The 14420-nt window shown below is 48.3% G+C and overlaps 5 protein-coding genes across 5 annotated transcripts; 2 read left to right on the forward strand and 3 right to left on the reverse strand.

The window, feature by feature from the left end:
• Window positions 1-799: 799 nt before the first annotated feature.
• Window positions 800-1602, reverse strand: PEX2_085730 (putative exosome complex subunit Rrp46; the record flags this gene model as incomplete). The annotated part of the gene is made up of 2 exons (XM_016745843.1): window positions 800-1213; window positions 1267-1602. The coding sequence occupies 2 exons, from the start codon at window positions 1600-1602 to the stop codon at window positions 800-802; spliced, it is 750 nt and encodes a 249-aa protein (XP_016602290.1).
• Window positions 1603-2734: 1132 nt separating this feature from the next.
• Window positions 2735-6162, forward strand: PEX2_085740 (putative potassium/sodium P-type ATPase; the record flags this gene model as incomplete). The annotated part of the gene is made up of 5 exons (XM_016745844.1): window positions 2735-2985; window positions 3046-3172; window positions 3235-3329; window positions 3386-5276; window positions 5332-6162. The coding sequence occupies 5 exons, from the start codon at window positions 2735-2737 to the stop codon at window positions 6160-6162; spliced, it is 3195 nt and encodes a 1064-aa protein (XP_016602291.1).
• A 1081-nt stretch (window positions 6163-7243) lies between these two features.
• On the reverse strand, window positions 7244-8281 carry PEX2_085750 (zinc-binding alcohol dehydrogenase family protein; the record flags this gene model as incomplete). Its single annotated transcript, XM_016745845.1, has 1 exon — window positions 7244-8281. One exon carries the CDS (start codon window positions 8279-8281, stop codon window positions 7244-7246), a length of 1038 nt encoding a protein of 345 aa, XP_016602292.1.
• Window positions 8282-9373: 1092 nt separating this feature from the next.
• Window positions 9374-11699, forward strand: PEX2_085760 (putative EF-hand calcium-binding domain protein; the record flags this gene model as incomplete). The annotated part of the gene is made up of 5 exons (XM_016745846.1): window positions 9374-9434; window positions 9487-10148; window positions 10654-10684; window positions 10728-11138; window positions 11203-11699. 5 exons carry the CDS (start codon window positions 9374-9376, stop codon window positions 11697-11699), a joined length of 1662 nt encoding a protein of 553 aa, XP_016602293.1.
• Window positions 11700-12047: 348 nt separating this feature from the next.
• PEX2_085770 (ferric reductase family protein) lies at window positions 12048-14094 on the reverse strand (the record flags this gene model as incomplete). The annotated part of the gene is made up of 5 exons (XM_016745847.1): window positions 12048-12445; window positions 12496-12657; window positions 12724-13312; window positions 13369-13430; window positions 13491-14094. The coding sequence occupies 5 exons, from the start codon at window positions 14092-14094 to the stop codon at window positions 12048-12050; spliced, it is 1815 nt and encodes a 604-aa protein (XP_016602294.1).
• Between the last annotated feature and the right edge of the window lie 326 nt (window positions 14095-14420).

The following is a 14420-nucleotide window of genomic DNA, read 5'->3' on the forward strand; positions in this document are numbered from 1 at the left end:
AGGAGGATGACCGTCCACGGACCTCGATAAATACACTAAATTAGGACTTTAGTTAGATTGGTTTCTGACATTGGCGAGATTCCCCCAGAAAATTCTATCATTGGTGAGTCTGGCTAGTCATCGCCAAATGCGTACACTCGCGCAGTACGCTCAGATAAATGACGTTTACACTGTGATATCAGAGATATCTTACTCCGTGCATCTTACGGAGTACGAATAAGATTGGAATGCTTATAGGGAATGATGGCATTGATGGTAATGAGGGATGTTTGGTATCTCTGTTCGATATTCCATTCTCCATGGTACTTTGTGCAGTCTTTGCCAGAATGTCGGTACAACATGTTATTCCTTCCCTGACTCGTGATGGGCCATAGGACATGAACCATCATACTGGCGGCGACCGCTAGGAGTCTGTAGTTCCAACCGTCCACTGCTAAATTACCTGGCAAGATTGGGCGACCGACACGTTCAATATCAAAAGCCGGTGGGGGCCGGGATCCAACAGTGGGGGAATCCGAAAACAAGCCTCATATGCAGCAAGGCTGTCGCTTGTGGTAGCCGAATGAAGCGTGTTGTACATGCAGCATCAGTCAGGTGACGGTGCCTTAACCGTGTGTGGTACTCGATCAACCGTATTGTGGCACCGTCGTATCCCTAGTCGAGAGGGGGAGATATAGCGAGTGCTTCAGGCAAGCAAGTCATGTGCACTAGAGAAGGGGACCAGGGCTGACCGATCGACCTGTCCCATTTTATCGCATCTCACTAACCCTCCACAAATTTGCCGTGGGCGCAGTCCGCCTCAGATAGAGTCCAGCTTGTAGGCGTAGTCGCTGTAGACCTGGTCCTCCACGGTCTCGCGGATGAAACCGTTCAAAATGGTGCTGGTCGTTGCTTCGTCCATAGTAACATCGCCATCAGCGCTGGGGGTTGCCACGCCCTGACAAATTGAGAGCGCGCGCTCACGGACAAGTTCCCAGGTATCGAATTCAAATCGACCCTCGCTTTCGTTGAGCAAAAGGTGATTCTTCGAGGAGACGGCAAAAACATGGAGGGACACAGCAGCCTTGGCGGCAGTCGGGGAGGGGTCCTGCACAATATCACCAGACTTGGTAACACCGAGGAGGGTCGCGGAGAAGGTCATCGACAGAGGAACGGAGGCAGATATCATAGCGAGCAAGGCAGCATGTAGGAGAGCCGGGAGGATAGTAAGGTACTAGATAGATCAGTCTGACAGTTCAGGACAAAGGGAAGCCTTGTAATACTCACAGAGTCACCGCGTTGCACGTTCTCTCCTCCAACAATAGCCAGGGTGATAACCACACCGCGACGGGGGAAGCCCTTCTCCCGTCCGAGGACAATTTTTCCTAGCACAGACCGCAGGATTCCTTCGACATATCTTTCACCGACGCTAGGAGTTGTCGTACCAGGTTTGACAAAGACCTCCACAGTGGCTTCTTCGGGTTTCAATGCGTCACGGCGTGCTGGGAGCTCAATGGGCGCGTTGACTGCGCCCAGAATGCTGTAACCGGTAGCTGGGCATTTGTATGACGCTGAGCCGTCCGCACGATTTAATTGTGAAAGGGATGCTATCGGGCCGACCATATTCACGGTAGATATAGAAATTGAGAAGCTTCCAAAGTTGTGTTTGAGCAAAAAAGTAGCCAAAGTTGTCGCAGTGATTTTTCAAGTGCGGGCCGCTCCTTGATTGGCCGCCTTGGCTGGACTTGTACTTGGTACTTTGTTTGTCGGTGGTCCATAATATACTTCTGTGGTATTGACTACAGATTGATATTCGTTGCTTCCTTTCTTTGACATAAATGTACGATTCCAATGTACTAGTTATGTCTCATAGTAGATCATCTCTGATGATTCTTCTTCCAACATGACTTTGGACATGGCACATACACTCTGGCCACTCTGACCGCTCTGACCGTGACCAGTTTCAAATGTCATATCCGATTCGCTACCAATTCCCTACCGATTCCCATGGGTTTATGCAGAGTGGACGTGTCAGCTCCAAGATGCCGAGCCTTTCGAACGCGGCCTATCCAACTAGCCAAAAGATTGGCAAAGCGGCTGTGCTCATACAGGAAGATGCAGTGGGCTTCGCGGAACCACCGATTTTAGCAAATAGGGCATTCTCTGTTTATCTGGTACTCGGGTTGTTACATATGTACACATGTACCCATGACCGTAATAGAGATTCCAACAGCCAAAGTACAAGAGTGCATCACTGGGATTCCGATAAGCCCGCCAGCCTTAATCCAGGAATAGCACGCCACGACTGCCTAGAAGCCAAGTGAATTGTGGCTTCAACCCCGGACTGGGACGCCACCAATCCTAATGCAAGGATCTTGGGGTCCCATGATTTAACTGGACTATACAAACCAGTATCTTTGAACACTCCCGTCGGAGCCCAGAGGAGCCAAGCATTCTCGACAATGGGTCGCCCCAATGACATCGTCGCTTGACGATGAGATCAGGACTGCCCCTCACAGATTAGAGAACCCCTCTTAGGGTTGGAAGCAAGTGAACATGTGCCCATGTTTGATGTGCATGGCTACTTCTTTCATACAAATTCCGTTTTTACACCTTCGTCCGCCTTGCTACTTCCACTTCCCCCCCTTAGTGCGAACATACTTTTCCTCTACTTTCAAGGTTGACGGGTATTCATCAGGGAATCTAAAGGCCATATAATATATTTCCACCGCTTTCTTTCCTACAATCTTATTGAATGGGCATAGAGGTAACTCCCGATGTCGAGGAATCGACAGAACCTCCTATATGTCCTTTTACGGAAACAAATACCCAACCCAATGTGACAAATCACCTACATACTAAACCCTGTGATACCGACACAAAGTCTATATCGCATACTGATCACACTACGCCCTTGGAACCTCAAGCTAGCAAAGAAGGGCCCGACCAGAACGCCCATCTTATAGAACCATCTGAGCTCGCATCCCTCCTCCACACAGATCTCCGGTGCGTCAGTGTCTGATATATCCCAATATAGTCAGGCGTCCTTATTAACACTCGTTTTAGAGATGGACTCTCTAGCACTGAAGCGGCCTCCCGCCTCCAGCGCGATGGTCCGAATACCGTGCGTGAAATGGAGGGTGTCTCCGTCTGGGGGATACTACTAAGACAGGTGTCTAATAGTCTGACACTAGTATGTTATACCAACTAGATCTATCAATGCCACCAACAAAAACATAGCTGACACAAGTAAAGGTTCTTCTGATCACCATGGCCCTATCCTTTGGAATCGATGATTACATTGAGGGAGGTGTCATTACCGCAGTGATTGTTTTGAATATAGTTGTGGGGTGAGTATTTTGGAATCAAAACCTGTACACTACTTGGGCTAAGGCTTTTCTTCTAGCTTCGTGCAAGACTATCGTGCTGAACAGACAATTCTTTCGCTACATCGTCTCTCCGCCCCAATATGCAAGGTCATCCGAGAGGGTCGCATTGCCTCTGTCAAGGCTGAGTCGCTGGTTGTCGGCGACATAGTTCAGCTAGCAGTTGGGGATATTGTCCCTGCTGACCTGCGTTTGTTCGATGGCATGAATGCTTCAATGGATGAAGCACTTCTGACAGGCGAATCCCTCCCCATCCTCAAAACTCCTCATTTAACCCTATCATTGTCTGGTATTCCGATCGGTGATCGAACCAACATGGCTTATTCTGGCTGTAGCACTACACAAGGTCGTGCAATGGGAATAGTCATTGCAATAGGGATGAATACAGAAGTTGGAAAGATTGCACAACTACTACAGACACAGCCCAATCTTGGTGACTCGAGCCGTCTTGGTAGAGCGGGGAAACGGGTGAAGGCATTTTTCATGAATGTGCTGGGCTTGGTTGGTACACCGTTGCAAGTGAAACTGAGCAAGTTTGCGCTCTTGCTTTTCGGACTGGCAATTCTGCTCGCCATTATTGTCTTCTCGGTCAATAAATGGGATGTTCAGGGCGAGGTTCTCATATATGGAATCTGTGTCGCCGTTGCCGTCATCCCGGAATCGTTGATCGCTGTCCTCACCATCACAATAGCCGTGGGTACAAAAGCAATGGCCAGGGGAAATGTAATCGTCCGAAAGCTCCAATGTCTTGAGGCAGTCGGCGGTGTCACGAACATCTGTTCTGACAAGACAGGAACCTTGACCCAGGGAAAGATGGTAGCCCGCTCTGCATGGATCCCTGGTGCTGGAACTTTGACTGTGAGCCAGACTACAGATCCATTTGACCCGACCAGTGGTCTGGTCCAGCTAGATGAGATTGATTGGAGCTCCAACCAACCCATCGAAGATAATCCTGCACTGCATACCTTCCTACGAGCGCTTGCTCTCTGCAACCTTTCCACTATCCACCATGACAATCAAATATGGAGTGCTGTGGGTGAACCGACAGAGATTGCTCTTCACGTCCTGGCTCTGCGCTTTAATTTTGGAAAAGACGCTGTGATGAAGCAATGGCAACTTCAATTGAATACAGAGTATCCATTTGATTCTGCTATCAAGAAGATGACCGTCGTCTATGACAATTTACGGGATAAGATCAAAGAGGTGTACACCAAGGGCGCCCCGGAGACCATTATTCCTCATCTCAATATTGATGAAACAGAAAGGCAGATCATACGAGATACGGCCGATCGGATGGCAGGCGAAGGACTTCGTGTGCTATGCATCGCATATAAAACACCCCCAGCCGACGATGAGTCTCAAATATCCCCACGAACCTCTGCCGAGTCCAACCTACGATTTGGGGGTCTTGTAGGACTCTATGATCCTCCTCGAGTTGAGTCAGCCGCAGCTGTACGCAGGTGCCAAATGGCAGGGATCACAGTCCACATGCTCACTGGTGACCACATCAAGACAGCCACAGCAATTGCGTCAGAAGTCGGTATTCTTGACCGTGTCGCAGCAGTTGTCAAATCCAGCAGACTGGTGATGGCTGCGGATGAATTTGACAAGTTGACCGATGCAGAAATTGACGCCATTGAGGAACTGCCTCTTGTCATCGCACGCTGCAGCCCTGCCACCAAGGTTCGGATGGTAGATGCGATGCATCGGCGTCAAGCATTTTGTGTCATGACGGGAGATGGCGTTAATGATTCACCTGCTCTCAAAAGAGCTGATGTTGGTATTGCTATGGGTAAAAATGGTAGCGATGTTGCCAAGGAAGCTGCTGATATGGTTTTGACCGATGACAACTTCTCCTCTATTGTCAAAGCAGTTGAAGAAGGTAGACGACTTTTTGACAACATTCAGAAGGTAAGTAAATATCACCCTAATGATGTTTACTTTGATGCACTGACATTAATTTTAGTTCCTCATGCATCTGCTCATTTCAAACATTGCACAAGTCATCCTCCTGCTGATCGCTCTTGCTTTTAAAGACAAGGGAGGTGACTCGGTTTTCCCTCTGTCTCCACTGGAGATCTTATGGGCGAATCTTGTCACGTCTTCATTCTTGGCCGTCGGTCTTGGACTTGAAGAGGCTCAGCCAGATATCATGTATAGACCACCACATGACCTACGTATTGGTGTTTTTACCCGTGAGCTCATTGTGGATAAAATGATCTACGGAACCTTTATGGGCACGCTTTGTCTCGTCTCATTTGTCGTCGTGATATATGCCGCCGGGTCGGGAACCTCTTCTTTAGGGGATGGATGTAATCAGGAATACAATCCAAGCTGCGATGCAGTGTTCCGTGCTCGTGCCACAACCTACGCGACACTCACCTTCCTTCTCCTTGTTACAGCGTGGGAGGTGAAGCACTTTTCTCGTTCTCTATTCAACATGGATCCGATCCGGAATCCCAAGACATTCTCGGTTTTCTCCACCCTCTGGAAGAATCGCTTCCTCTTCTGGGCGGTCATGGCTGGCTTTGTCCTTGCTTTCCCGGTCATCTATATCCCAGTTGTGAACCAACTGGTCTTCAAGCATCATGCTATCACCTGGGAGTGGGGAGTCGTCTTGGGTTGTACATGTGTCTACTTGTTGTGTGTTGAGAGCTGGAAGGCCGTGAAACGATCGCTGGGCATTGGGAGTGGAAAGAACGCAACTCTTACTCTGGAGGATGCTGAGACTCGGGCAGGATTGACCACTCTTACGCCACTATCACTGAGTGCGAATGCAAGCGTGGAACTGAAGTGATTTTGGAAAACTTGTCTGACTGATTCAACACCAAGTCAGCCATGAAGTATTGCTTCTAAGGCGTTCAACACGCTCCTATTTATTTTCTCACCTATCCAAGGTTATGTTTCCAGAATGAAATAATTTGATACATGTTTTTATGGAATTTCCCCGGGACTCAAATAATATACCAAATAAATGGAAAGAGCCTTGTGAACACTAGAATCAATTTGATGAACTCCCTTGAACCACCTGGGTAACAATCCGGCATCTTTCTATGGCAGAAGCGGGCGCCCACCTGCGGGCGGCCGTTAAATGTTAAATTACTCAGCGGGTCTTCGTGCCGAGGTCCATGGGTGCCCTATAATTCCGCAGTGGAGTGCGTGATATTTGATAGTATTATCGATTACTGATCAAACCGAGTGCACTCTCAAATCACTATTGATCCATCAAGAATGGCAAATCAGCTTTAAGCATCAATACTATGGATATCTACGGGTATCTGGTTCACCATGCATGCTTCTTCATGCAGACGCCAAGCTAACGCGGAGGATTGATCTGATTGGCCATCGCCTAAACCTCGGGGAGCTTCTCCAAGTACCGAGGCCTCCGCGCCCTAAAGTGGAGTTTGGACCGAGTGTACTCCGTAGTAAAGACCGTTATGGAGAATTTACGTTTATTCAACGTTGAATGATCAGTTGTGATATGCTTGCCGATGTTCCTGGCGTGTTTGGGCCAAGGTTCGATTGATAATCACCGCAATTGGTTTGGAACTAGTCTGGGCTAGCAAGACAACAGTTAGTTGGAAGTAGGATTTAAAGTGAGGATGCGAGGTCCCCAACCCCTGTACGAAATGCAGGAGAATGGCTCGATTGATAATCTGGGTTTGAGATAACAAAGGAGGGGCAGGTGACAAGCGAAAAATTCAAGCCTGTTTTACGAAGATTCTACATGATTCATGTCAATGTCAACTAATGGGAAACATATGACTGGGATTACGGGGGATAGATCAGACTCGCACGGTAATTCAAAAAAGGTGGGAATAAAAATGGTTTCTTTATGGTTCTTTAAATTATCCAGTAGACAGAAAGTAGTGTCTTATTCAAGGGGTCTCGGAAACATTGTAGACCAGCTTCTCGCCGCTGACCTTGTCCTCCTTGAGCAACTTCAGACCCTCAATCACACCCTTCAAGCCGTGCTCACCAACCTTGGGGGGGTGGACCTTAACCTTTCCTTGGGCGAGCAGAGTCTCGGCAATAGGAATGAACTTCTCAGCGTGAGCCTTGTCCTCCGGCTTGGCGGGGATAGAAATATCTCCAAAGGAGAAGGCCTCGCCGACGGTGGTATAAGCTAGGGTGGCGCGGTCGTTCACATTGGCACGGTCAATTTTGACGCTCAACAGAGAGCTATACTCGCCGCCATCGGTGGAGATAGCATTGTCGCAGAACGCAGCGCTGGACTCGAGCGCGATGCAGTCGAATACGAGCTTCAGGTTGTTATCAGTATCCTTGCGAATTTGAGCTGGGGCCTGGGCGTCCTTGTAGTCATAGACATCATCGGCGCCAAGGCTGCGGACCAAATCAAAGTTGTGCGGCGAGCAAGTGGTCAGGACCTTGTAGCCTGACAGCTTGGCAAATTGAATAGCCAGGGTGCCGGTCGCGGTGGATCCACCATAAATCAGAATTGGAGTGGCATCCTTGATGGGTTCGGTGGGCAATGCAAGCTTCAAACTCTGGTAGAGAGCTTGGCCCACGGTGGTGATGCCAACTCCGAGGGTAGCGGCCTCCTGGAAGCTCATGTTTTCGGGGATCTTCCACTGCACATCACCCTTGGCGACGATGTACTCGGCGAAAGTGCCATCTTCGGGCTGCACTGCATTGCCACCGTGCGCGAATCCACACACGCGGTCACCCTTGGTGAATTGCTTTTTGACATCCTTGCCGACGGCCTCGACAATGCCTGCATAGTCGCATCCGATGAGAACACCGGGAGGGGCAAGGAAAGCAACATGCTTCCAGTCGGTAGGGTTCAAGCCCACACTGACGGTCTTGACGAGAATATAGTCATCGCGAAGCTTGGGGATGGGTCGATCGGTGACCAAACCCTCGGTCTTGGGTTGGGTGACAATGACTGCCTTCATGGTGGTAATTTGGAGATAGAGAAAAGAAACTAAGCAAGAGAATATGGACAAGATGGTATTAAATAGACCCTGATTACAAATTGGAGAAGTATGACGAAAGAGAAACTTTTGGAAAAAAAGGCTCGGGATATCCACTTATACACCTCCACTTTCTGGGATCGCCACAAATAATTGCACCGACTCCGTCTCAATCTTTCCGCCATCCTCTCTACACAGCCCTTGATGAACAGCGTTGCCCCTGGAACAGTTTGTTTTATGTTGATTTGTGCCACGCGTGCGCTACACAGCCTTCATCACGCGAAAAATTCCATATTAGGCATCTTTCGATTCACTCTGAAAGCAGGCCCCAATTGATACTCTTTCTGCCTACTCTGGGCCTTGATTTAGTCTCTTGGGCAATTTTCAATATTGCACATGGATCATTGACATAAACACGAGTCATGCAGCCAAGACTTTGACACATTCAAAGTGTTCATATTGCGTCAATCATTCATCTGAAACGAAGTACTGCCGTGACTTTTGCAGATTTGTGGGAAAGGCACTGCATATCTTCCAAACCCGTGGCCCAAAGCTCTATTATTGACAGAAATTAGTTCAATTCAGAAATCAAGTGCCAGAAAGACTAGGAGTATGTTCAGAGGAGGCTGACATCATATCCCGGCTGCTATACATCCCAGGCTTGATATACGGGGCAAACCGGCAGAAGAACTACCTATGAAGGCCATAGTATCTTTTAAATCTATCAATATTTCAATATTTCTTTTCGATGTGCAAGAATCTGACATGCCAGTATAACAGGTATAACAGGTATAATGTGATGTTCTTCGCCTAACTGGCCCAAGGGGTATCAGCCAAGACGAGGGAGCAAAACCGGGGTTCACGCAGTTTGAGAAGAATTGTCAGACCTATAACTTGTTATTGAATTCTAAACCGACGTATTTGACGTCTTTGACGTTCGTTGAAAACAAGCTGTCCCAAAACGGCCTATCGCGGGGTTAAGTCGGTTAGTGCTTATGCATGAACTTGAACAACCCCTCCCACATAATTCCCCTCCAAACTCATATTTTGACATCAACCAGAATATAATCAGCCATGAAAGTGCTTTGTCTCCACGGCAAGGGAACCAGTGGCTCTATCTTCCGTTCCCAGATTTGTTAGCTTCCCTCAGTTCCCGAGTCGTCCCAGACAACTAATCCCCACTCTAGCCACATTCCGCGCTAAACTTCCCAACGACGTCCAATTTGACTTTGTCGATGGCCCATTCAAGAGTGAAGCCGCTCCAGGCGTAGATATCTTCTACAGTCCCCCATACTACGCTTTTTGGGAACATGATGGCGTCGACTCCGTCCGAGCCACCTACGCCTGGCTGACTGATCATATCGCCAAAAACGGCCCCTACGATCTCGCGCTCATGTTCTCCCAAGGCTGTGTCCTGGGCTCCAGTGCTCTCCTATTCCACCAGGAAGAGACACCTCATCTCCCGCCGCCGTTTAAAGCGGCTGTTTTTGTCTGCGGTGGCGCCTCGTTGAATGTGCTTGAGGAGATGGGCTTCCATGTTTCTGCTAAGGCGCGTGAACGTGATCTTGCATCCCGGTCTGCGCTAGCTCAACAAGCCAGCTCGTCGACTCTCTTGGCCCAGGGCGGGGATCGATGGACTGGTCTCGAGACTTTAAATGGCGGGCTTTCGGAGGCTGAAGTGCGGAATGAGATTACTAGCCCCTACCGTATCAATGTTCCCACGGTACATATTTACGGCTCGAAAGATCCTCGGTGGGCGGCCGGCGTGCACCTCTCTGGTATCTGCGAACCAACGAAACGTCGCACCTATGATCATGGAGGTGGGCATGAAATTCCTAGGACGAATGCTGTGAGCAACTCGATCGCAGAACTTTTCCAGTGGGCTGCTGCACAGAGTCAAATCAAACAGTGATGGTTTTCAACCGTGTCAAGTCCTTTTAAGATGTTTTTTTTTTCTGATTCGTTTTCGGATACTTGGGATAGATATATACAGGGGAAATGCAAAGATCGTGTGTAAATATGTGTTTTAACATATAGCACGGCGACCACGGCCTTGAATTAGAGTTTTGGAAAATCTTGGGTAGCACCGTGTCTAAATCATTGGCTAATAATAAACATTGGGGTTAATATAACATAATATAATGTGATATATATCAACCTTTACGATCTAGAACGCCAGATCGATATTTTTGATCCTCGTATTTGACGATCACGCCATTATCATTATTGCTTGTTCTTGCTTTACTTCGTATTCATTCCAATGCAGTACTTCGTACAAAGTACTTCTACTGCATATCCAAAAATAAACTCTATCAGTCGCCAATGGTTGATTAGCCCTAAGTAAGCCACGCTAGCCAGGGGGCGACGGCGATTTCCGGCCCACTCGTAAGTCGCAAATTGCAAAATTTTCAACTTGAAGTGTTACCAGTATTCATTATGTCGTGGGATGAGATGCTCAAGCTCACGCGGGCCGAGGAGTCCAAGGAGTTCAAGTTATTCGAGGCGCTTGTCAATGGGGATGTCACGGTTGAGGATACTGTACAGTGGATCATAGCGACGACAATGGACAGACTGGAAAACTACGGCCCAGGAGGAACAATCGAGAAAGCTGACGCAATAACATTCATAGCTATCCTTGAGCTGGCTATGCAAATCGATACAACTCAGTATGGTCCGTTGGTCGAGTTCCTGGGAGAATTAAAGCTGTACAATGCTGTCGATTCATCGACTGGACTGGTTCTAAAATCACAGGACGGAAGCAGAGTATGGTCACATCTACCATCTCTTACATTCTGGGCTCACGAAATATGGACTGACCATGAGTGCGGTCGGATGACACGTAAGCGACAGCGACGGCGACATTGGATTCTGTATTTTCTTCTGTAGCGCTAACAGATTCTTAGACCTCTGTGATCCGGATATGGAGCCCGATCAGCAAATCAGATGGGCAAAACTCAATATCTTTCTCGCGCAAGTGACGCAAGCTGCCGATGTTGAATACACTTCACCGTTACAGGTGTGGATTAGCAATGCTATGGATGAATCTCACATGGGACTTTGTGGACTTCGTCATGTGTTCGAAGAGGGCATTCCTTCCAAACAAATTGCCTCTACAGCTGGTCTGCTCAGTGTGTGTTACTGGCTAATCTGTGCCGGTGACAGACTCTGGGAAAATGTACTCAATGGTCGTAAATACAACAAATACGATGGTCGACCAGGAGAAATGTATTCAAATCGTGGTTGGAAGGGCTTTGAACGCGAAAGATGGGATATATGGGTTCAAGGGCTTCGTGAGGCCAAGGCTACCTGCACAACTGGCCAAGAACTTGTGGAAGACTTGATAGACCGCGCTCTATCCAAGATAGAGTGTGTAATGAGCAATGAAATATCATCCCGTTAAGCTTTTTCGATGCTTGCAAAACAGAATAGAGGCCTCAGAGGGTTGGAATGCATGATGGGTATATCTGCGACCGGTAATGATTTGCGGTTGATCATACCTTCGTTGGGTGCAGAAAATAAGCCTAGGTAGAATCCGTAGATAATCTGTTGGGTCTAATGTCTATAGGGATAGAGATATATGACAGAAATGAAGGGAAGCAAAAATATATATTGGAACTAAACTTGGGACCGATTCTTAAAAACCTCACAGAGGGCATTGATTTAGAGCTCAACTCAAAACCTGTTTACATAGAAAGATAACGCCAGACCCACAGAGCAACTAGATAACATATTCAGAAACATAGGTCCCCTACCATGAGAATGTCTCTTCAAATAGATCAACCGTCTTCTCCCCTTGCACATTTCTGACAGCCTCCCGCACACTATCGCCCAGGCCACCAGGACCGCAGACGCTAACCGCCATCGCACCAATCTGCTCTTCTTTTTCTTTTTCTAGCACAGATTGCATACACGGCTTGCCGTGGTGGATACTAACCGGTACACCAGGCGGGGCACATTGCATCCACAGCGAATCTGGTTGTGGGATGTATTCCTCGACCGTATCCTTATGTGATGTGATGTGGAGGCTGATGGAGAGGAGGAGTTGTGGAAATTCGAAGTATGAGTGCTCGTTCGGGTTTCTTGGGCTATTCAGGGATTCGTGACTTAATATTTCGGCCATGAATGTTTGAATCCAGCTGAGGTGGTCTTTCTAGATGTTAGTGGTAAATTATATATATCAGGTGAGGCGATCATACCTAGACTGCGGACGATCCAGACCAGATGCACCTTGCGAGTAGCTGTCTCTTGCTCGGTAAACGTGGAGATAACCTCGTTCAAATATGACATTGGGTGGGTAATGCCAATTCCTCCAGCTATCAACAGCAGAGTGCCATATGAGGCGAGAGAATGGATACCACCTGTGAGACGTTAGCAAATATGATCAAAACCATCAACAACCAATGTTTGAGTCAAGGAACCCATACCAAATGGCCCCTCTGCCAATGCCATCGCCTGAATTCGTCCCTCAGCCGAATCTTCAGCCTTCTGGAGCAACTTTTTCGTGAATCCGTCTTGGCCCTTAATCAGGACGGACATGGTTGTAGTCGGCGAGCCTCCAGTGAGCGCATTCAAAGAGTCACCCGACGAGTGCTTTTCGTTCATATCCAACGAATCCGATGTCGACGACCATGCAACCGTAAAGGGATGTGAGGTCCACAAGCCCAGACACGGCATGTAGAGGTACATATACTGGCCAGGACGGAAGCGCCATGCTCGAGCCACGGCCACATTAACGCGAGCAACAGACCCAGGTAGAACCTCGACTGTGGCAGTTGTGGGCCGTGAGCTAAGATTTCTCCAAAGTAGTATTCCAAGTCGCCCTGCACGATCAAGACCCCACAGAATCAAGGTGCCAAGAAGAACGCGCTGTTGCAACAGGTTTTGCAGGTGATACCAAAGCGCCACGAAGGAAAATACGGCCAGGGCGATATGGAGGTGAAGGAATAGTTCGTAAAATGAATGTCGGGCCGGCGACAGAGATTGAATAAAAATACAAATGAACCCAAGGATGGCCTAAGGAGAGATACGTTAGATGGCGATCTGAAGTGCTGGTGAACTGCATCACATACCAGAAGGCCGCATATGTAAAGCTTCTGTTGCCACATAACATATAGAATATAGTCTGTGCCATCTAAGTTCAACAGTCCGATGTTAGTAAATGATTGCATCGTATATACCCAAAGCTACTAACGTATATAAGCCTTGTCGGCCAGCACGGCGCTCATGTGAATGACAGCGTTGGCTGTGATCACACGACCCACCCAACGATGCATGAAATTGAACGTATCGAATGAGATACCCAACAGCTGGACCAACGGATTGTTTCGTCCTGCGCCTAGAACCAAGCCTGGCGTATTCATGACTGCCAGATGACCCGCGGCGTATTTGAGCTGGAACATCTTCTCGGAGTAATCACTGAGCCACCAATCGACTGTCACGATAATGAAAGTTATGTTCAAGCTGAGATAGATCAACAGGCAAATCACTTCCAGTCGTAGCGGTAGAGACCCCATATGAAGCCTCAAGAAGCGGAACTCGCGGCTATGACGACTGCCCCATATCGGAGCATATAGCAAATGCTTTTTCAGGGCCGCATTCAAGCGATTTGTCCGGCATAGCTGCGTCTGGTCGGTTCCTTGCCGTGCCGCCTTCGATCGTCGACGATGTCGGATGCGAATGATCGTTTTCCAGACGAATAGAATTGCTATCAGTCCGCCGACAACGAATAGAGGGACCGCAATCGTGGGGTTCATAGGCGGCTCCCCCGAGCCATTTCCTTTGAGTTCGACACCCATCGTGTCATTCAATAGGCAAGGGGAGCTCAAGCAGCAGATCCACTAGGTATGGAGACCGTCGACCACAGTGAGCATATATTATCCAACCTTGGAAGATTTCAAGACCGAGAAGGGGCGAGAACACAAGGTTTGGACGGAATAATGCCTTTTAAAAGGTACTGAAGTCGCGTGGAAAGGAAAGTTCAGACGTGGACATCATTGGCGTTGTATTAATTTCCAGACTAGCCATCCAGGAATAGACACATGCCGTCATTGATCGCTGCTGGTCCCGCAAGTTTATTTTTTGTAGAGACGAATGAACCCACCCTCCCGTTTACACGGCAAGC

This window comes from Penicillium expansum (assembly GCF_000769745.1).
Source record: "Penicillium expansum strain MD-8 chromosome Unknown contig284, whole genome shotgun sequence".
Classification (NCBI taxonomy): Eukaryota; Fungi; Ascomycota; class Eurotiomycetes; order Eurotiales; family Aspergillaceae; genus Penicillium; species Penicillium expansum.